Source organism: Nicotiana sylvestris, chromosome 1 (genome assembly GCF_000393655.2).
Source record: "Nicotiana sylvestris chromosome 1, ASM39365v2, whole genome shotgun sequence".
Lineage (NCBI taxonomy): Eukaryota > Viridiplantae > Streptophyta > Magnoliopsida > Solanales > Solanaceae > Nicotiana > Nicotiana sylvestris.
This window is the reverse complement of record NC_091057.1, coordinates 13,332,028-13,356,368: the sequence shown is the minus strand read 5'-3', so window position 1 is coordinate 13,356,368 and position 24,341 is coordinate 13,332,028. Positions and strand designations below refer to the sequence as shown.

At 37.9% G+C, this 24,341-nt stretch overlaps 1 protein-coding gene across 1 annotated transcript; it reads right to left on the bottom strand.

Moving 5' to 3' along the window:
* Positions 1 to 22,288: 22,288 nt before the first annotated feature.
* On the bottom strand, positions 22,289 to 23,426 carry LOC138890343 (uncharacterized). Its single transcript, XM_070173726.1, has 2 exons — positions 23,295 to 23,426; positions 22,289 to 23,116 (listed from the first exon to the last, which is right to left on the bottom strand). Exons 1-2 carry the CDS (start codon positions 23,424 to 23,426, stop codon positions 22,289 to 22,291), a joined length of 960 nt encoding a protein of 319 aa, XP_070029827.1.
* Positions 23,427 to 24,341: the final 915 nt, after the last annotated feature.

The window sequence follows — 24,341 nt, the reverse complement described above, 5'->3', positions numbered from 1 at the left end:
AAACAGGGGGCCCGTTTGGCCATAACCTTTTCCGATTTTTTTTTACTTTTTTTTTAGCATTAAAATTTTAAATTTCAAGTTGAATTTCGGATTCTTTTAAAAGTTAAAAAAAAACTCCAAAAAATTACTTTTTCAAAATTTTCACTTCAAATCACTCATAAAATTATATTTATGTTCAAACAAAACTCTAATTTTCAAATGCTATTTTTACTTAAATTTACTTAATTTTTTTTTTTCATTTTTCTTCTTCAATATTTCACAATTGTTATGTCTAAACGCCCAGATAATTTAGTCTAATAGGCTAAATAAATTTAACAATGTACATCTACAAAAGTTAAACTCGTCTATTAATACTATATGTAGATTGAAGTGGTGTATTTTTTAATTTAAACTATTTTAAATTTTATTTTTTAAATTACTCTATTTAATCGAGATTTTAAAAAAAAATTGAATTAATTTAAAATGGATCAAACTGACGAAATGTCCACCCATATTCAATCTCGTCAATAGTGGTCGGTTTGCATTAAAACAGTGACACTCATAATCATCAAATCCTGGACCCCCCTCTGAATTTGTAGATCATACATGCCCCTTGAGTATATTTTCTTGTAGAGTGATGAAATAGGGATTTTGTAAATTCCTTTAAAAATTTCAGGCCATTACAAACTGAAACAATATCCATAAATTTAGTTGAATAAGATTAAACAAGAGCTTACTGAAAAGAAAGTATAAATGCATGCACTATAGTTCACGGTTTGTGAGTTGTTCTAGGGAATTACTTTTGGTTTTTTCGTATTGATAGAATATACAAGTTGCCTTGATAGAAATTGAGTGGAAATACTCTACAAGTTGAATTGAAAGAATTGGTCAAAATTCATTTATTTCATCCATCTCAATTTATGTGATGATATTTTTACAAGCATGAAATTTAAAATGAAAATAAATTACTTTTTGGGGAAATTGAGGCATATTCTGGGTAAATTTGTTTATGACTGACCTCATTAATAATCTGTTGTTCCTATATTAACACACTTTCTTTTTTAGTCTGTTTAAAATAATATTATTTTTTATACTTAAAAAATTAAACTTTAAAATACCCATTTAATCTTAATGAGATAATTTATGATCACACCAATGTTTAATGCTTGTTTTAGACCATATATTTCAAAAGTTTTCATTTCTCTCGTTAAGATTTGTGTCTAGTTAAATAATATTACATAAATTAGGATGGAAGAAGTATTATTTTTGGGTCAAATATTTACAACCCTACAAAAGGGTCAACCGAAAGAAAACAGAAGTTTCCCTTGATACTTCTTAGGTAGTTCCTCTTTTGCATAACCATAATAAAAGAAGTTTAGAATTTTTAGGCCACTACAAATTGAAATATCCATAGATTTAATTGAATAAAATTAAACAAGAGCTTCTTGAAGTGGGAGTGTAAATGTAGTGCAATTCATGATTGTTCTTTCTAAGAAATTACTTGAGGGTTCATCATAAGTCAATTTGTCATTCCACGTATTGTAACGGGAAATGATAGAAATTAAGTGGAAATATTCAATTTTTCTTTTTTTCTTTTTGAAAATTTTCATATTCAAAGAATGAAAACATTTATTACTAGTGAATTATGATCTCTAAATTGTGCCTTACAATGCGTTGGATGGTGATATCTTATCAACACAAAAACCTGAAAATTGGACTTAAATTGTAACCTACATAAACTTACTTTATTCTCTAGTAGAGTGATTAAATAGGACTTTAACGAATTCCCTTAGTTAAATTTTAAAATAAAATAACGAGGTTTAGAAAATTTAGGCCATTAAAAATTGACACATTCATAAATTCAAACAAATAAAAATAAACAAGAGCTTCCTAAAGTGGTAGTATTAATGTAATACAGTTCTTGATTGTGATTCCTTCTAAGGAACTACTTGTGAGTTTTTTTTATTATTATTATAAGTCAGTTTGTGGTTCAACGTATTATTAGAAAGTGATAGAAATTAAGTAAAAACATTTAATTCTTTTTCTTTGTTTAACTTTTCCACATTCAAAAAATGGAAACATTTATTACTAGTGAATTTGATCAATTCTCTCCGCTCACTTTCCAACCATGTGAAAGATGTTAAAGAAAACGACTTAAAGCAAACTCCACAAACGACTTTGAGTCTTTCCCTTAACTTATATGCCCTACAATGAGTTGGATGCTCTGATGTCTTATCAACACAAAGACCCCAAAATTGGACTATCTTCACAACAATTATAATTCAGTAGGCTCTCCTTATTTTTATCCGATTAAATATATGATTTTTTTTTTGTCCCAAAAATTTCTAAACTTTGTTATTTATTCCATTTTCTTGTTCAACTTGAGTCTTTTCTGGTATGAATTAGATGTCAATATGATATGAAATATCATGAAGTGCATAAAAATTCACTTAAAATTCTATGAATGATTTCAAGTTATTTTAAGCTCGCTTCTTTAGAAATTTAGCCACAACTCTATTTTCTTTTACTCAAATTCAACATTCTAAACAAATAAATGAGAAAAATAAAGAAGAAGAAAAATAGAGTTGGAAAAGAAAATCACTGTATATGACCAATGGAACATGATCAAACTCAACTTACAAAGAATGTATGTCACGACCCTAAAACCGACCCGGTCGTGATGGCGCCTATCGTGAAACTAGGTCAGCCGACACAATTCCCAAATCAAACCATTATTCTATAAAAGTCATTTTTATTGACAAGAAACCTCATAATATATGTCTAAAAAATCAGTGCGGAAAACATAACACAAGCCCGACATCGGAGTGTAACTAGTCATGAGCATCAACGACCACTGTCTGACAACAAAAGACCAACATGGCTGGGAAAATCAATGAATACAACTAAGGAAGAATGTAGAGGGAGGAAAGCAGGGATGCGATCGCTAGACAGCTACCTTGCTAACTCTGATGAACCTGCCACTAAGTAACCAACACCCGCTACCGGGTTCAAAAAATACCTGAATCTGCACATAAGGTGCAAGGAGTAATGTGAGTACGCCAACTCAATAAGTAATAAAAGTAAATAAAGACTTAGTAGTAAGAAAATACATAATCCACATCATAACATTACAACAAGTACAGTGTGCTTCCACAACAGTGTATAAATCAACTCATTTAGTCAAAAATTTAGTTTTCGGTGGAAATCATTTGTAGATGTGTAAAACTCCACTTAAAATATCTTTCAACTGTTTTCAAAACAAATGGTGAAACAGTGAGTAAAAATGGTGAATAACACTCAGCACTCCCATTCAATAGGTACCTCATAATAACCGCTGCAGCGTGCAGCCCGATCCATACATCATTGCGGCGTGCAGCCTGATCCATATATATAGTCGATTGCGCTCACTGGGGGTGTGCAAACTCCGGAGGGGAACCTACAGTCTAAGCGATATATCACTCCAGCGTGCAACCCGATCCAACATATTGTTGCGGCGTGCAGCCCGATCCATATATCGATGTGCCATGCAGCCCGATCCATAAATATATATCGGCCTCTCTCAGTCATCAACCTCATAAGTCACTCGAGATATCAGTAAAACAGGGTGCTCAGCCCAAAATATCATTTTTATGCATCAAAAGAAAAATAAATACTGAGTTACAAAATCAATAAGAACATAACATGACTAAGTGCAAATCTTAAGTCAAAACAGTAAGGAAATAATAAGAAAAATCCCCTAAGGGAAAAAACAACTTAGCAAGAGGCCCAAATAGGGCATTCAGCCCAAAACATAGTAATATTTTCCAAAGCACAAGTGTATCAAATAGTTTTCAGGCAATACGCAACTTAAGAGTCGCTACGGGGCAGACCAAGTCACAATCCCCAATGGTGCACGTCTCCACGCTCGTCATCTAGCATGTACGTCACCTCAATATATTGAAACGAAGTGAAATATGGGGTTTCATACCCTCAGGACAAGATTTACAGTCATTACTTACCTCAAACCGACGAAAATCTACACTACAATGTCCTTGCCTCTCGACTCCGCCTCAAATTGCCCCGAATCTATCCAAAATCAGAATCATTTCATCAATACATGCCAAAGGGACAAAGCCATGCGACAATTATCAAGTTAAACTCAAATTCCCAAAATTGGCCAAACCCGACCCCCAGGCCCACGTCTCAGAATCCAATAAACATCACATCACTAGAATCCTTATCCTCCCACGAGTCCATACATACCAAATTTACCAAAATCCGACCTCATATGGTCACTCAAATTTTCAAAATCCACTCTCCAATTTCAATCCCTAAATTCCCAAATTTCTAGTCCAACTTCTCAATTAGATGATGAATAAGATCATAGATTCATGAAATTTAAACCATTAGAGGTTAGAATGACTTACCCTAAGGTTGCTCCTTCAAATCCCTTGAAAATCGCCTCTCTTCTGAGTTCCTTAAGCCCAAAATTGAAAAATGAAGAACAAATCTCGAGCTGGGGTTTTTCTATCTAGCAAAACCTCACCTGCGGTCAAATACGTGCTTCTGCGGCACCGCACCTGCGGAATTTCCATTGCAGGTGCGGAACCCATTAAATGTACCAATTCCGCATTTGCGGTCAACCCCATCGCACCTGCGACTCAACTTCCACTTCTGCGAAAAAGACTCAACTCCAGAGTGTCCGCATCTACGGCTCCTAACTCGCACAAGCGACCTCGCACCTGCGGTCCCCAATCCATAGGTGCGTAAATGACAGAAGCAACACAATCAGCAACATCAACTCAAGGCCAAACTTTTCAAAAACTATCCGAAATCATCGCGAGTCTCCCAGGACCTCAACCAAAAATATGAACAAGTCACATGTCACCATTCAAACTTATTCTAACCTTCAGAATACTCAAAACAACATCAAAACATCAAATCACCCTCGGATTCAAGCCTAAGGATTTAGAAACTTCCAAATTTCACAAACGACGTCGAAACCTATCAAATCACCTCCGAATGACCTGAAATTTTTCACACACGTCACAAATGACACAACGGACCAACTCCAATTTCTGGAATACTATTCCGACCTCTATATCAAGATTTACAGTGCCGACCGAAAAATGCCGAATTTTCAATTTCGCTAATTCAAGCTTAAATCTACTACTGACCTCCAAGATACATTCCGGATGCGCTTCCAAGTCCAAAATCACCTAATGGAGCTAACCAAATCATAAAAATCTGAATTCGAGATTGAATACTAAGAAGTCAAACTTGGTCAAATCTTTCAAATTTAAAACTTCAAGCTGAGAATTGTTCCTCCAAATCTATTCTGATTATCCTGAAAATCAAAACCGACGATTTACATAAGTCATAATACATAATGTGGGGCTAGTCATGCCCGAGAACTAGCGAGCGAAGTACAAATGCTCAAAACGACCAGTTGGGTCATTACATCCTCCCCCACTTAAATATACGTTCGTCCTCGAACGTGTCCAGATTTGTTCCAAAAGCCAACAAATTGCTGTATAACCTTACCAGGCACATACCCGCGGGTGATTCCACGTCACCCTATCTCATATAGTTTTGATAGAACGATATAACTGAAATTTCACAATCCAACCAAGCCCATAAACCTTAGAACCAAATTTCCACTTTCGAAATCATCTATAAGATCTGAATCTCACATCTATACTCTGAATAAGTACGAATAAGCTGTAACAAACCATACCTGCAACCTCAGATGCAATTACATGATCTACCACATAACTCAAACACTCGTAGCAATAACTTCTAATCACATCAGTTGCTCAAAATAATTGAATATCAATAATAAACCTCTTATCAAATAAAGCCTCATTCCAACACTTCTGTATACTGCTAATGATGAATGAAACACGCAGAAAGTCATAACCATTCCTCCGATCAACCATTCATGAAGCTCTTTCTCCTTTGGCAAGGACCATAGTAAATTTCTAAGTCGAATCCCGATATTATCCTTCCAACATGCTGAAATAGAATCTGATAGTATTCATTCTAGATGCCAATGACCTCATCTCATCCAACACGACCACTCTAGTGACATGATACATCGATGCAATCTAAAGCCACAACCCGTGCACCAATAAGCAACAGTCCAAATGTACTCAAATCATGGAAAGTGAATCAAATGAGAGAGTTGTACCGCAAGATCACCAGTACCACCACAACACAATGCTGAGAACCCATCACATATCATAGAACCAAAACATACGAATCTAACCTGAAGGATCATAGCTCAACATAACTTCGCCGCAATGCACGACCCTATCCAAACACTGGTTCACATGAGACACCCCAAGTCACCATGCTCAAAATCATCAACTAAGCGCAATTCGATGCCTAGCACCCAAAAGTGAATCATCATAACCCTGGAGAAGCAAATGACGCAATGCCATACCAGTCTGAAAGAACATATCCATTGAGTAACAAATCATGCAACACCCAAATATCCGTCTCATTCAAATCCCTCTATAAAGCCCAAATGGAAATGCACCATATGTGCATATACCCAACAAATCACAATCCCTTCGTAACACAAGAGAGTAACTCATAGATCACTCCAGAACACGAATAATCTCAACAACAATCGGATGTCACATATCCCAACAATAGCATTTCAGAGTCAACAAATCTGACTCGATGTAGAACGCACATCCATATTGGCCTACCAATGGACCCAAAATCAACTCTGGTCACCCACAATAGATCAACAACTCTTTGAAAGTTCACACTGACTGAATCATAGCACATACTATCATCTGACTAGCTTGCCCACATCTTCACATTCTATAACCACGAAATAACCTGTTTATGATAACTCCCAGTCTCCAAATCCATAAAGCGCACAAATCATCATATCCGATCCCAACTCTACCGCCCGAATATCTAACACAACGCTAATACTCAATCATCCCACTAGGGTACTCCTAAAATTCTCCTATGCCGCCAAGCAAACTTTGAATATCAGCAGTCGATCAGACAAGATAGTACCGTAATACCGATGAAGCACCTATAACTCAAACACATCGCCCTTTCTGAAATGTATACCCTCATCAAGCCATACCAATTAGTGATCTCATTTATCTCGTCATCTGAAACTATCCATGTTGCCTAAAAATTTAGAACATTCCTTCCAAAACTGAACCGTGACCTTACACATGCAATTCTCAATCCTACACAACATACCGCATATACCATGGCATCCCATGTCAAATATGAGGACTTTATAATTCATTCCGAGCCACAAACAACTACGTACTCAACTAGCCAAGAACTTTCCATTTGATCCCATCTAGAAGAAAATCACTATACATCACATGCTCATCATGCTAGTAAAAAATATACATCTCTAACCGTGGTAGAAACAATCAAGAACTCTCCGAATTCCATTTGCACAAGACCAAACCATCAGGACTGAATCCTTTTAACTCGACCAAGCTACGCAGATCACCAAAATCCAAGAGCTTTGCCATAAAACACCTGTAAAAACTCATTACCTCAAAATAATCCAAAGAATTAATCGTATTCCTTACAATTCCGATCCGACCTACTACCAAGCTATCCTATTTATCCAAGTTCCTTCTAAATTACCTTCCATTTGATACTTCTCCTCGCCATAATACTGTGATCTCTCAACTCAGACTCACCACACAAGACCCCAAGCATAAGACTACACCGCCCTAAAGCCCATAAACTATTGTATTCTTCTAAAGCACCCCTAAAGTACCATAACCAAGACACCCGCTCTAAACAGACCACTCTGCGAATCTAAAGCCATTACCTTCGCTTTCCTGATGTTGGTATGTAAAATCCATAAGGATATAGAAATGTCACAAGTCTTGGCACCTCCAATATAAATCTAAGTTTCTAGCCAAATACATATCCTGAAGATTCCCAATTGTTACATATACATCACGAATCCATTGGAACCATTCTTGGGAGTCGTCCACTCTACTCAAACCTCAATTATACTAATCAAACGGGCCAAACGACATGTGATCCATTGGCACACCAATACCCCAGGAAATAATCCCATTCTTCTAAGCCATACAAACAACAACTAGATCATTCAATGTTTCTCATGTACCCATACAGCATAACCTAACCTTTATCCGAATTTCCCTGTACTCAAGTCATCCTCGTTCTCACCCTCTACAAGCTATAACTGATTCACTAGTATACCTCAAATTGGAACCAACACCACACATAACCGTGCAATCAACTGACCAATAACAGACTCCCTCCACTTGGCTCAAAGCCATAGGTCAAAGCGCACAATAACTCATAATGCATATACTCTATTACTGCCATAATATCATAGTGAGATTAAACTTAATCCTTTATAAGCTCGTGCAACACAGACTACCTAGTACTTCAAATCTTCTGCAAATTTCGCATTCACCCACGTAACAGTCAAGCCCACTCTCTTAAGCGACCCAAAATTCAAATTGCAATAACACACATATATTTCACTGGTAAAGAGGACTTCCAACCAGCAACATAGGGGTCACATAAACCTCAAAACACCCCACAAGAGATAACTCACCTGTTTCACCTCAAACTAACATCTCTTTATACCCTTCCACCATCATAAACATCACGTGATCACTTAATCTTCCCGAGTCTGAACTCATATCACAACATGAAATTTGCTTCATTGCCCAACTAGGAAACATGAAAAGATCCTTCAATACACCCATAACTCGGGGCTACATATCAGATCAAGATGGAAATCAAACACCTAATATCTCTCTCGACCCTCAAGCAAACCCCTCTCGTCATACTCAAATCATATGAACACATCTCGCAGTCACATCATACTCATAACATAGTTATCCAGCCGTCACTTCCCTTAATAGGGACACTATCGAACATATAAATCCAAAAACACATGCTCATATAATCAATGCCTCAGTGCTCAAGCTACAAGCAGAGCCCGACCTCAAGTCCTCTAGACTAGCTCAACATCAACACACAGAAATCACACCTCGCCCCTCGATCAGGGAATCACAAGTCATCGATGCACAACTGACACCAAGCGCTTATGAGCGCATACGAACGTGTGAAAGGAATTTCAAGAGTTACATTTCAAAGTGAATCAAAATCACACGATTAGAATTCAAGAATGTAGGATTTCCTAAAGGTTCTGCAGCCTCCCGAGGATAAGTACAGACGTCTACGTACCGATCCATGAGACTTTACTAAACCTGCTCATGACTCGTGAGACCTATGTAACCTAGGCTCTAATACCAACTTGTCATGACCCTAAAATCAACCTGTTCGTGATGGCGCCTATCGTGAAACTAGGCCAGCCAACATAATTCCCAAGTCAAACCACTATTCTATAAAAGTAATGTTTATTGACAAGAAACTTTATAATATAAGTCTAAATAATCAGTGCGGAAAACATAACAAAAGCCCGACATCGGGGTGCTACTAGTCATGAGCATCTACTACCACTGTCTGACAACATAAGACCAACATGGTCGAGAAAATCAATGAATACAACTAAGGAAGAATGTAAAGGGAGGAAAGCAAGGCTGCGATCGCTAGGCAGCTATCTTGCTAACTCCGATGAACCTGCCACTGAGTAACCAACACCCACTACCGGGTTCAAAAATACCTGAATCTGCACACAAGGTGCAGGGAGTAATGTGAGTATGCCAACTCAGTAAGTAATAAGAGTAAATTAAGACTGAGCAGTAGAAAAATACATAATCCATGTCATAACACTATAGCAAGTACAGTGTGCTTCCCCAACAATGTATAAATCAACCCATTTAGTCAAAAATTCAGTTTTCGGTGGAAATCATTTGGAGATGTGTAAAACTCCACTTAAAACATCTTTCAGCGGTTTTCAAAACAAGTGGTGAAACAGTAAGTAAAAATGGTGAATAACACTCAAGACTCCCACTCAATAGGTACCTCATAATAACCGCTGCAGTGTGCGACCTGATCTATACATCATGCGGCGTGCAGCCCGATCCATATATATAGTCGACTGCGCTCACTGGGGGTGTGCAAACTCTGGAGGGGCTCCTACAGTCCAAACACTATTTTGCTGCAGCGTGCAGCCCGATCCATATATCGCTGCGGCATGCAGCCCGATCCATAAATATATATCGGCCTTTCTCAGGGTCCAAACAACTTGGCACGATGTACAAATATGGCATTCAACCCAAAACATAGTAATATTTTCCAAAGCATAAGTGTATCAAATAGTTTTCAGGCAATACACAACTTAAGAGCCGCTATAGGGAGGACCAAGTGACAATCCCCACCGGCACACGTCCCCAGGCTCGTCATCTAGCATGTGCGTCACCTCAATATAGTGAAACAAAGTAAAATCTGGGGTTTCATACCCTCAGGACAAGATTTACAATCATTACTCACTTCAAACTGGACGAAAATCTACATCATAATGCCCTTGCCTATTGCCCTGAATCTATCCAAAATAGAATCATATCATCAATACATGCCAAAGTGACAAAGCCCATGCGAAAATTATCAGATTAAACTCAAAATCCCGAAATTGGCCAAACCCAACCCCCAGGTCCACGTCTCAGAATCCAATAAAAATCACATCACTAGAATCTTGATCCTCTCACGAGTCCATACATACCAAATTTACTAAAATCCAACTTCATATGGTCACTCAAATTCTCAAAATCCACTCTCTAATTTCAAGCCCTAAATTCCCATATTTCTAGTCCAACTTCTCAATTAGATGATGAATAAGATCATAGATTCATGAAATTTAAACCATTATAGGTTAAAATTACTTACCCCAACGTTGCTCCTTCAAATCCATTGAAAAATTGCCTCTCTTCCAAGTTCCTTAAGCCCAAAATCGAAAAATGAAGAACAAACCTCGAGCTGGGGGTTTTCTGTCCAGCAAAACCGCACACGCCGTCAAATACGCGCTTCTGCGGCACCACACCTGTGGAATTTCCATTGCCAGTGCGGAACCCACTAAATGTGCCAATTCCACATCTGTGGTCAACCCCATCGCACCTACGGTGCACACCTGTGACTCAACTTCCACTTCTGCAGAAATGACTCAACTCCACAGTGTCCGCATCTGTGACTCCCAACTCATACAAGCGACCTCGCACCTGCGGTCCCCAATCCGCAAGTGCGGAAATGACAGAAGCAACACAATCAGCAGCATCAACTCAAGGCCAAACTTTCCGAAATCATCGTGAGGCCCCCAGGACCTCAACCAAAAATACGAACAAGTCACATGTCACCATTCAAACTTATTCTAACCTTCGGAATACTCAAAACAACATCAAAATATTAAATCACCCTCGGATTCAAGCCTAAGGATTTAGAAACTTCCAAATTCCACAAATGGCGCCGAAACCTATCAAATTACCTCTGAATGATCTGAAATTTTGCACACGCGTGACAAATGACACAACATACCTACTTCAATTTTTGGAATTCCGTTCCAAACTCTATATCAAGATTTCCAGTGCTGACCGAAAAACATCAAATTTTCAATTTTGCCAATTCAAGTCTAAATCTAGTATGGACCTCCAAGATACATTCCGGACGCGCTCCCAAGTCCAAAATCACCTAACGGAGCTAACCAAATCATAAAATTCAGAATCCGAGATCTAATACTAAGAAGTCAAAACTTGGTCAAAACTTTCAAATTTAAAGCTTCAACTTGAGGATTGTTCCTCCGAATTTATTCCGATTATCCTGAAAACCAAAACTGATGATTTACATAAGTCACAATACATAATGCGGGGCTAGTCATGCCCGAGAACTGGCGAGCAAAGTACAAATGCTCAAAATAACCGGTCGGGCCGTTACAATGTATCTTCCTTCGTTATAAATAATGCTATAACATAAGATTACACTCACCTACGACCTACGAACCTCCAAATCAATATCCGGTTGCACTCCTAAGTTTGAAATCACCATACGGCGCTATTGGAATCATAAAAATTCATTTCGGGTTTGTCTACACAAAAGTCAAACTACAGTTAACTCTTATAATTTAAATCTTTAACTTCGGGACTATTTATCCCTTGTCACTTTGAAACCAAAAATCAAACACCCTGGCAAGTCTCAGATCCGCAATATAACATAAAAGATGAAATAAATAAGGGCTCGGGTTTAAAATACTCAAAACGACCGGCCGGATCGTTACACAACTACAAGGAGAAAAATGCAGTAACAATTGCATAATGTAGGAATTAATGAATGGATAAAAGGAACTAAGTAACTGCTACCAAATAGTCTCTCTAACTAATGGCCTTCAACTTATTTGCTTGTTGGAAATGACTTTTTAAGTATTTGCGACCTGTGTTTTATCGAAAATATTTAAAGAGTGGCGGAGCGAGGATCTTTAGCTTATAGATTCTAGACCACATTCTTTTATTGTTTAGTGGGTTCTGAATAAATTATTTATACATATTAAATATCTTTTTAACACAAAATATAGTTTACTGGATTTTATCGAATTCATAACTATAACGATAGTTCCGCCTTGCATTTGAATACCAAGGCAAAAGAAAATAAATGAAGATGGAAAGGTAAAAAGGTCCTTCAATGCTAATATTAATTGAAAGCTAGCTTTTTTGCTCAACATTTAAAATGATGGCTAAACTTTAAATATCATGCCAAAAATTGTCCAATCACACTATTTCTACTGAACACCAAAAAGAAGCCAACTGTCGAAACCCAATGTTAACAGAATCTAAATCTTGATATTGAATTAAAATCATGGTCAAAATGATGCAATCTCACATGGTCCATCTTAACTGCCATTTGTGAAACTGCAAAATGAAGATCACAAGTCTGCCATTTTAACTCCAGACTTATTTTTTTACTCTAAATAAATCTCACAAGCACTTAAAGGCAAATTAAAAAGGATGAAAATGAGCGAGTGTCACGACCCATTTTCTCCCTCCATGAACTGTCGTGACGGTACCTAGTCTCTACGACTAGGTAATCCTAATATTGCAAAAATAAAATGAAAAAATAAGGATAACAACTAATAGATACAATAAATAAACTGAAACGGTTCCACTCGGCATATGCAATAATCATCTTTCCTAAAATCCGAAATGTCGTAATGTCACAAACTTCTAAGAAGTCCTAACTATTCTTTACATCATTTCTACGGAAAAAGAAGAAAATGAACATTGGGGGATAGAAGGAGACTCCGAGGTTTGCGGACGCGGGCAGATGTACCTTGAAGTCTCCTGAAGCAGCAATAACACAGCTAGACTCGAGGCTGATAGCTAGTACCTGGATCTCCACACAGAAAACATGTGCAGGAAAGGGCATGAGTACACCACAACGGTACCCAGTAAGTTCCAAACCTAACCTCGGTCAAGTAGTGACGAGATCAGGCCAGGGCCCTACTGATATAAATATAATAAAATAAGAGAGAAAGAATATTACAGTAAAAACTAAATATGGAAATCTAACACGAATAGAATTCAATGAAAACCCAAACATAAATATGTAGGGGTATCTCCTAGAATACCGTTCCGTAATCCCAAAGTAAATATGCAGTGCTGGGGGATTTCCTGGAATACCATTCAGTAGTCCCAAAGTAAATATGCAGTACAGGGGGATCTCCCGGAATATCGTTATGTAGCCCCAAAGTAAATATGTAGTTCAACCAACAGAGATAACAATTACAGCAAGAAAACCACAATTTAGGCTAAGTCTAAGTCAAAGAAGAACATGAAATTTCACTAAAACATGTTGCACAGAGTTCAGATAGACAGTTAAGGCACTTAAACATGCTTTCCTAAACTAAACAAGATAGTTACATATGCTAGTGTTACTCAATTAAAGGAAAACATATATTTGCTTAATGAAAATGAGGTTTTTCAATAAATAGCCCGTGTACGCACTCGTCACCTCACGTATACGGCGCTCACATATCAAACAGTACCATATCTTAAGGGGAGTTCCCCCACACAAGGTTAGGCAAGACACTTACCTCGAACCAAAGGCCACTCAAAACTCAATCACAACTTTGTCTTTCAAACACACCTTCGAACCAACAATATCTAGCAAACTACCAACTAAACATTTCAAAATAAGACTTAGGAACCACCCACGATAATAAATGACTCAATTTAGGTAATTATTGAAAAAGTCAACACCTGGGCCCGCTTGGTACAAACCCAAAATTCGGACTAAAATCCGATTACCCATTCACCTCCGAGTCCGGATATACAATTGATTTTGGAATCCGACCTCAATTTGAGGCCTAAATCCCCAAATTTCGAAATCCCTAATTTTTACCCAAAAATCCCCAATTCCACCATGAAAACCTTAGATTCTAGGTTGAAATCTTGTAAAATAAAGTGAAAGATTGAAAGAAACTAGTTAAGAATCACTTACCTATGATTTGGGGAAGAAGAAGTCTTTGGAAAATCGCCTCTTGTGTTTTAGGTTTTGAAAATTTGAAGAATGAATGAAAAATCCCGTCTAAAAGTCATTTTTATCAGTTGCAGGTGTCGCATTTGCACCTAGGGTTCGCAAATGCGAGCCCCGCAAATGTGAAGAACCTACTGCAATTGCGAAGGTCTCCCCATTCCTACTTTCATCGCAAATGCGAAGAAAGTCTCGCAATTGCGATCCTTGCCATTCCCAGACTCCCTTGGCAAATGTGAAGGAAAGTTCGCAATTGGGAACACTGCTGGCCCAGCTTCTCCTCACAAATGCGAACCCCTCAGAGGTTGCAATCACGATGCCTGATCTTGCAAATGCGAGATCAAAGGCCTGCAACCTGTTCAGTTACACCAGTAAATTATTCAAAGTTCAAATCACTCTATAGCCTATCCGAAACTCACCCGAGCCCTTGGGGCTCCAAACTAAACATGCACATAAGTATTAAAACATCATACGAACTTGCTCGCGCGATCAAATCGCAAAAATAACACCTAGAATCATGAATTTAGCACCAAATCAAATGAAATTCTCAAGAACATTTTGAACTTTCTATTTTCTCAACCGGGTGTCCGAATCACGTCAAATCAATTCCGTTTTCATCAAATTTCAAAGACAAGTCTTAAATATTATATTGAACCTGTACCAGGCTCCGGAACTAAAATACAGACCCGATACCAACAAGATCAAACATTAAGAATTTTCTTAAAACCATTAAATTTTCAGGCTCTCAATTTTCAACAAATATTCATAACTCGAGCTAGGGACCTCCTATTCCGATTACAGTATACGCCCAGGTCCCATATTTTGATACTGACCCATCGGGATTGTCAAAACACGAATCCGGGTCCGTTTACCAAAAATATTGACCGAAGTCAACTCAAATGAAGTTTTTAATAAAAAATTCTTATTTTTGTCAACTTTCAACACAAAATCTTTCTGGAAACACGCCCGAAGTGCACACACAAATCGAGGAGGAATAAAATATGATTTTAAGGCCTCAAAACATAGAATTTGGTTTTTAATTCATAAGATGACCGATCATTCTCCACCTCTAAAACAACCATTCATCCTCGAACAAACATAGAAAAGTACCCGAGCTAGTAAAAATGTGGGGATATCTACTCCGCATGTCCGACTCAAACTCCTAAGTCGCCTCATTGACCGGCTGACCCCGCCACTGAACCTTTACTGATGTAATGTTCTTTGACTACAACTTTAGAACCTGCCTGTCCAAAATAGCCACTAGCTCCTCAAGATAGGATAGATCCTTGTCCAGATGGACAGAGTTGAAATCCAACACATAAGCCTGATCGCCGTGATACCTCCGGAGCATCGAAACGTGAAATACCGGATGAACTCCTGCTAGGCTGGGAGGTAAGGCAAGCTCATAAGAAACCTCCCCAACACGCTGCAACACCTCAAAGGGACCAATAAACCTTGGGCTCAGCTTGCCCCTCTTTTTGAATCTCATAACGCCCTTCATAGGTGAAACCCGAAGCAAGACCCACTCTCCAACCATAAATGAAACATCGCGAACCTTCCGATCCGCATAACTCTTTCGTCTGGACAGGGTTGTACGAAGTCTATCTTGAATCACATTAACCTTATCCAAGGCATCTTGAACCAAGTCTGTGCCCAATAATCTTGCCTCGCCCGGCTCGAACCAACCCACTGGGGACCGATACTACATACTATACAGAGCCTCATCTAAATGCTGGACTGATAACTATTGTTGTAGGAAAACTCTGCAAGTGGCAAGAACTGATCCAAACTCCATCACACATGCACGAAGCATATCCTCAAGAATCTGAATAGTGCTCTAGGACTGTGCGTCCGTCTGAGCATGAAATGTTATGCTCAACTCCACCCGAGTACCTAAATCATGTTGTACGACTCTCTAGAACCGTGATGTAAACTGCTTGCTCCAGTCAGAGATGATAGATACCGGCATGCCATGACGTCTGAAAATCTCTCGGATATAAACTCGAGACAGCTACTCGGAAGAATAGGTAGCCATCACAGGAAGGAAATGAGCTGACTTGGTCAGTCTATCCATAATTACCCAAACAACATCAAACTTCCGCTGAGTCCGTGGGAGTCCAACAACGAAATCCATAGTGATGTGCTCCCATTTCCACTCCGAAATCTCTAACTTCTGAAGCAACCCACCCGATTGCTGATGCTCATAATTCACCTGCTAACAATTTAGACACCGAACAACATACTACACTATGTCCTTCTTCATCCTAATGCCACCAATAATGTTGCCTCAAGTCCTGATACATCTTCCCGGCACACGGATGAATAGAGTACCGCACGCTGTGAGTCTCATGAAGAATCAACTCATGCAAACCATCAACATTAGGCACACATAACCTACCCTGAATCCTCAATGCACCATCATCTTCAATAGTGACTTCCTTAGCATCGCCATGCTGGAACGTGTCCCTAAGGACAAGCAGATGAGGGTCATCATACTGGGGCTCTTTGATACGATCATAAAGAGAAGACAGAGAGATCACACAAGCCAATACTCGACTAGGCTCAGAAATATCCAGTCTCACAAACTGGTTGTCTAAGGCCTGAACATCCAATGCCATGGGCATCTCTTCCACTGGTAGATAAAATTAACTTCCCAAACTCTCTACCCGACAACTCAAAGCATCGGCCATCACATTGTCTTTCCCCAGGTGGTACAGAATAGTGATATCATAATCCTTAAGCAGCTCTAACTACCTCCTCTAACGCAAATTAAGATCCTTCTTCTTGAGCAGATGTTGCAAACTCCGGTGATCAGTATAGATATCACAAGGGATACTATACAAATATTGCCTTCAAATCTTCAAGGCATGAACAATAGCAGCTAACTTAAGGTCGTGGACAAGATAGTTCTTTTCATGCACTTTCTGTTGTCTGGACACGTAAGTAATCACCCTATGGTCCTGTATCAACATTGCACCGAGGCCCAACTCGCAACACATCACAATAAACTGTATAAGACCCCGAACCTGGCGGCAATACCAATACTGGGGCTGTAGTCAAAGTTGTCTTGAGCTTCTAAAAGGCCTTCTCACACTTTTCCGTCCACCTGAACGGAGCACCTTTTTTGGTCAGCTTGGTCATCCACAAATCAATGGTAATAGCCTGCCAAACTAAGAAAACTCCGGATCTCTATAACTGAGGATGGTCTGGGCCAACTCTTCACTGCTTCCACCTTCTTCGGATCCACTTTGATCCCTTCACTTGACACTACGTGACCCAAAAATGCCACAGAATCTAACCAGAACTCACATTTTGAGAACTTTGAATATAACTTCTTCTCTCTCAAGGTCTGAAGCACAGTCCTCAGATGCTGCTCATGATCTTCCCGACTCCGGGAGTATACCAGAATGTCGTCAATAAAGGCAATGATGATTGTATCAAGATAAGGCTGAAATACATTGTGCATCAATTGCATAAATATTGATGGGGCATTGGTCAACCCAAATGACATGACAAGGAACTCGTAATGACCATACTAAGTCCTGAAAGTAGTCTTTGGGATATCTGGCTCCCAAATCTTCAACTGATGATAACCTGAACATAAATCAATCTTAGAAAACACTCGATCACCCTGTAACAGATCAAATAGATCATCAATACGGGGCAAAGGATATCGGTTCTTTAGTGTAACTTTGTTCAACTGGCGATAATCAATGCACATATGCATAGAACCATCCTTTTTGTTCACAAACAAGACAGGAGCACCCGAAGGTGACATACAGGGCCGAATGAAGCCCTTATCAAGCAATTCCTGTAATTGTTCCTTTAACTCCTTAATCTTAGAAGGGTCCATACGATAAGGAAGAATAGAGATGGGCTGAGTGCTCAGCAACAAATCAATGCCAAAATCAATATCTCTATCGGGCGGCATGCCTAGAAGATCAGCTGGAAACACATCAAGATAATCCCTCACTATCGGACTAAATTAATTGTAGAGGTATCAATACTGACATCTCTCACATAAGCTAGATACGCATCACACCCCTTCTCAATCATTCGTTAAGCTTTAATAAATGAAATAACTCTATTGGGGGTGTAATCTAAGGTACCCCCTCCATTCTAAATATGGTAAACCTGGCATAGTCAGCGTTACGGTCTTGGTGTGGCAATAAAAAATAGCATAATAGGGCAATAATCAGTCCATTCCCAGATAATATCAAACTCTACAATGCTGAGTAATAACAAATTGGCTCTGGTCTCTAAGCCACTAAGAGTAATCAAACACGACCGATAAACACGGTCCACAACAAGAGAATCTCCCACAAGAATATACATATTGGCACACCCAAACCTGGGGAGGCGTGGATGGCACTCGATACCGTAGTGGCCCGAGCGAACCACTCTGTAACTCATTCGTTTCTTTTGTAACTATCATGGGCCAACATGGCCACAACTCATAATGTACAATTTTTAAGTGGGCAATTGTTATATTAATGAACCATCAATCATAAAACATTGATACATATGGGCCGTCAAGGCCTCTAAAATACTGTACAAAATAAACCTCTATCTACAAAGCCTCTAAGATTATTTGACATCAAATTAGGTAGGGTACCGGCCTACCCATAAGTATGTAATAAAACTTCGACATGGTGACTCGTAGACTCGGATGCACTTCGAATGAGGTGGAGTCTTACCTATTCTTTGCTAAATACCAATCTCATCTATTATGAGGGTTCGTCAAACTGATTGTCTATACCTGCAGACATGAATGCAGCTTCCCCAATAAAAGGACACCAGTACGAATAATGTACCGAGTATGTAAGGCGGAACTGAAAGCAGAAATTACTAGGATGTCCACTTACTTTTCCTCCAATTTAATATATCTTTTTAACAAAGTAATAATTTTTATAAATGTTTGGGCAACATAGCATGTAGTGTACAAAAAGTATACCATAAGGTAGACGACCTACAAAAAGGTATGGTTTTCTTCACAGTTAGTTAAAACAATTCTTTTCTCTCAATCTTGTATCATTTATTTTACTGATTTTTGCATTTTAATTTGATAAAAATTTGTGAATGCACAGAACTACTCGCTTAAGGGGGTAAAATCATTTAGAAAGTAGACCACTTAAGTTAGTTAATACCTAATCAAGTTCCAAAAAAGAAGACACTTGTAGAAGCGAAGAAACCTATGCTTAATTTTAGAAAACACTTGTAGGATATACTGCTTCTACATACCACATGCATGTTTGGGCTTGGTGTATGAATCTTCAAAAGTGATCCAAAGTTTTAACATACGTATCGCACAAAGAATCCACTCAGACCAATAGAGAATATGAATTAATATAAGATAGAGAAGAAACATGGGACAAATAACTCAACCTGTAAGTCTGGATAGCTCTGTAAATGTGAAATATTTATAATGTTATGCATATGCGTGTAAATGTCATGTAATGCATATGTGTGTACGTACATAATATCATCAAGCCTCTGAGGGCATCCCATCAAATTATCTCAGCCACTATGGGCAGAATCATCAACGTATACTAGCTGATCAGTGGTGGTGCGTATATACCGCCGTAACCTTTTCTCATATCCCATATACATATATATACCTATATACGCGTATATAATGCCGTTTGAGTTATATTTCAGCCATTGTGGGCAACATCATCATCGCATACCAGCTGATTAGGTGGTGGTGCGTATATAACACCATAAACTTTCCCATATACATATATATACACATATACACGTATATAACGCCGTATGAGTCATATTTCAGCCACTGTGGGCAACATCATCATCGTATACCAGCTGATTAGGTGGTGGTACGTATATAATGCCATAACCTTTCCCATATATATATCGCCATCTAGTCATGGGTCAACGTGCATGTATAAAAGCATGAAATGCATATGAAATGAATTAATAAAATCTCTCGATACGTCATAAAACTATTAAGTCTCTGATTAATATCACAAAATAAATTTTACCAACTTACATATTTTTGAGACCCATGAACAGATGATAGAATAATAAAGGCGTAATACATACAGAGACACCTAAAGTTGTCACGATCTTTCACTTAGACACTTAAACTAGACCTCTTTCCAATTAGACACGTTTCTTAGGCAATTCTCATACCAATTAGACACGTTTTTTACTAGTGGCATATAGCGTGACTTCAAACCTATTTAGGTGCGTGAAGGATTCCAAAAAGTGACTCTTCCTTTCCCAATTGGACACATAACGGTAACATGGATTGTCAATTATTATTTAAACTCTAATCTCTTTCCCAATTCTTAAAAAACCTATTTGTTCTCTTCTCATCTTCTCAGATTTCTCCAACAATTCTCCTTCTATACTTGTCAAATCTTTTCTTCTCTTCTCTTCTTTCTCTCGTTTCTGTTCTCTTCTTGGTATCAATTAATTTTTGCTCTTCTCTTCTTCCTCTCATTTCTGTTGTTGCCGTGTTCATTAATGTCAAACTTCTCGGAATCGACGAACTCGTCAATGTCACCTTGCGTTGCTGCTCGAATCTGTAAGTGTGGTGTTTCTCCAAAGTTGAATACTTCTTGGACCCAATTAAACCCAGGTTGTAGGTTTTTTGCTTGCAAAATCGGAAAGGTAAATTGTTTGTTCATAATTTGTAAATTCTATTTTATGAATTATTTTCTTTGATAAAAATTGATTAAAAGTGTTTTGTGATATTTGTAGAAAAAGGGTGGATGTGATTATTTCTGTTGGTATGACAATGAGATGCCTACTCAAGCGAAGAATATAATTTGGGGTTTATTAAAGAGAGTCAAAGCTTTTGAAGAGGAGAAAGTTCGAGCAAAAAGAAGATGGATCCTTTTGACGATTGTTGTTGTATTGTTGGTCGTTTTATGGAAACTGTATGACTAATGAATTTTGGTTGACTGATGAGCAAAAAGAAGACGGATTTCTGTTGTTGCCTTGTTTATTATGGAAACTGTATGACTTACAAATAACTTACTGATTGGTGATGTTGCTTTAAATTTCTGTTTTGAAACTGTTGTTGTAATATTTAGATGTTGTATAAATACAACTGAATTTTGTTATAAACTTCTGTTTATATTCAGATGTTGAAACCATTATTTTAATTTACAGTTGCTGAATTTTGAAAGTGCTGTAATATACAACTTCTGTACAAGGCATAGAACCATAAGATGCAGTTTCAAAATGCAGAACATATAGACTGAAGTTGCTGCATTATAGAGTAATTATTCAGAACATAGAGTAAATATTCTGCAAAAACAAACAAAATAAGGCTGAAGTTGCAGCTGCATAACATATATCCAAAACAGAATAGTAAGATTACACGACTAAATATAACTTAAAGTTTAGTTCTTTCAAAAACTAGATCCCAAAATATAATAGGTTGTTGCTACATAACATATAGACAAAATAAGTTCCTAAGATACTACTTCTTGCTGAAGTTTGCCTTCATCTGCTGCAACTGGGAAGTTGTGACAACATCTTGATCCTTCCACCTCAAGCCTCTAGCCTTAAAACCAAGGTCAATTCTTGTTGGAGATGCACTCTTATAAGTTGAACCACTTGCCATAACTCGTTGGCTTGATGTTCCAGGCTGCAGTTTGCCAAATAATGAACCACAATCAGTAAGTTATTTGTAAGTCATATTTGTGAAGGCATCCAATTTTCAGCCTACATAACATTGAGCAAGAGATTACATAACAGTGATGGAAACAGATTACTACATTCATATGAACAACAGGAAACATGTGATGGCAACAGGAAATATTTGACAAGAAACATTTACCTTACAATATCTTTTGTTATGTCCTTGTTGATGGCACTTGGAACATGTCATTTTCACTCCTCACTTGGACAACTTTCCATATTTCTTTTTCCTGTTCCTCTGAGGTCTACCAGGCATGGGTTTAGGTTTGGGAGGCTCTATCTTAGGATTGTTGGTTTCAGGCCACATCTTTATATTTGTCATAGGCTGGATGAAATACTTGTATGCTTTTAAGAAGGTATCCCTCTTATACCAATGCTCCACTGCCTGTTCAGGTTCTTCATTTATGTGATAGTATGCAAGAACAACATGTTGACATGGAATACCCCTCAACTGCCAAGCTCTACAAGTGCAAACATTATCAGTCAGATTAACTACATGCTTATGCAGCCCTTCTCCAATCTCAAATCCAACATTAGCATTCCAAAGGATAATACATTTTCTAACAAGCTCTTTGCTATCCTCTAACAATAGCCTTGCCATAGGTGATATATCAGATATCCAAGTATCAATAAATTTCAACATATCCACTTTTCTAGTCATTATTTTCCTTCTAATCTCCTCCAACATAGTTATAATTGATTTATGCCTAGAAGCTAAAATCCATGAATTAAAGATCTCGCACATATTTTTTTCAACAACATCACACTTGGAATGCACTTCAAAATAAGCTCTAACCCATGACTTTTTTGGATAATATAACAAATCCCTACAAATATCCTTACCAAGTTTGTCCATTTTCTCAAGCTCCTCTTTAAACTTAACTTCATAACTAGATTTAGAGCACCTCCAAAACTGTTTTCTCCTTTCCTCTCCTTTCCATTTCTTATGCCAATTAGACCACATGTGCCTGACACACATCCTAAATTCAGCATTAGGTAAAACTTCATTCAAAGCTGCAGAAAATCCCTACACAATAATTAATTCAAATTACAACAGCATATTACTACACAAAATAGAATACTAATTACTTAACAAAATAACAGAATACTTAAGTACTTAACAACTGAACATATCACATTAATGAACATCAAATACCAAAATTACTTAATAGGCTACTTAAGAGATAACAGAACATAATACTTACCTTTTGCATATCTGCCATCACAGTCAATTCTTCTCCAGTTCCCAATTGCAAATCATCTTTCAAGTAGTTGATGAAAAAACTCCAGCTATGTTTTGTCTCCTGGTCCGCAACTGCCCATGCTATAGGAAACATTTGCTAATTTTCATTCTTGCCAACAGCAACTAGAAGCTCACCTTTACAAGCACCCTTTAAGAAACAACCATCAAAACCTATGATTCTCCTATATCCTTCTAACCAACCTTTCTTCAATGCATCAAAGCACACATAAAAGTAAACAAAGAGATTTTTTCCTGGCTCAGTTTCACTGTCCATCCTTACCCAACATGAGCTACCAGGATTGGTCTGTTTTATCATATCAGCATAATCACATAACCTTGAAAACTCCATATTCCAATCACCCATGGACTCTCTGAGAACACGCAGTTTAGCCCTATAACAAATTGTCTTGCCAACATGCAATCCTAGCTTGTCCCTACACAACTCCTGTATTTTCCATATCCTTATGTGGGGCTGCTTAGTTATTTCATCTTTGAATTTTTTTGCAACAAATTTTGAAGTGCACAACTTATTCTTGTTTGAAGTATCACATTTATGTACCGGGTAGTAGTTCTTTACTTTAAAATCACCTGAATCTCTATCAATACAAGCATAACACACCCATTTGCATCTCTTTGATTTACACTTAGCCCTCACCCTATGTGGTTCATTTAGTCTCAATTTAATCTGCACCTTGTACTCCATTGCATAATTTGCTAATGCTTTCCGAAACTCTATAGCATTCTCAAAAATCATCCCAAGGTCAAATATAACAACTTCACAATCAGGATCATACCTGACTTTTGTACTCCTCTTTCTTGCTGGTATATCAACACCAGGAATAGCTTCAGGATCTAACTCTTCTATGCTATCTTCACTATCAGCCTCTGAACTATCAATAAATTGCTCATCACCACCTAATTTACCTACATATCTTGAAGTCTTGTTTCTTCCAATATCCTCAAATTCCCTGTCAATACCTGCTTCTCCTAGTGGTATCTCATCTGTTGC

Excerpts from the sequence above, each read along its gene's own strand:
- LOC138890343 (XM_070173726.1), bottom strand. The coding sequence starts at position 23,426 with ATGTTTCCTATAGCATGGGCAGTTGCGGACCAGGAGACAAAACATAGC. Across the intron at positions 23,117-23,294 it reads TGATGGCAGATATGCAAAAG|GGATTTTCTGCAGCTTTGAA; the intron begins GTAAGTATTATG and ends ATTATTGTGTAG.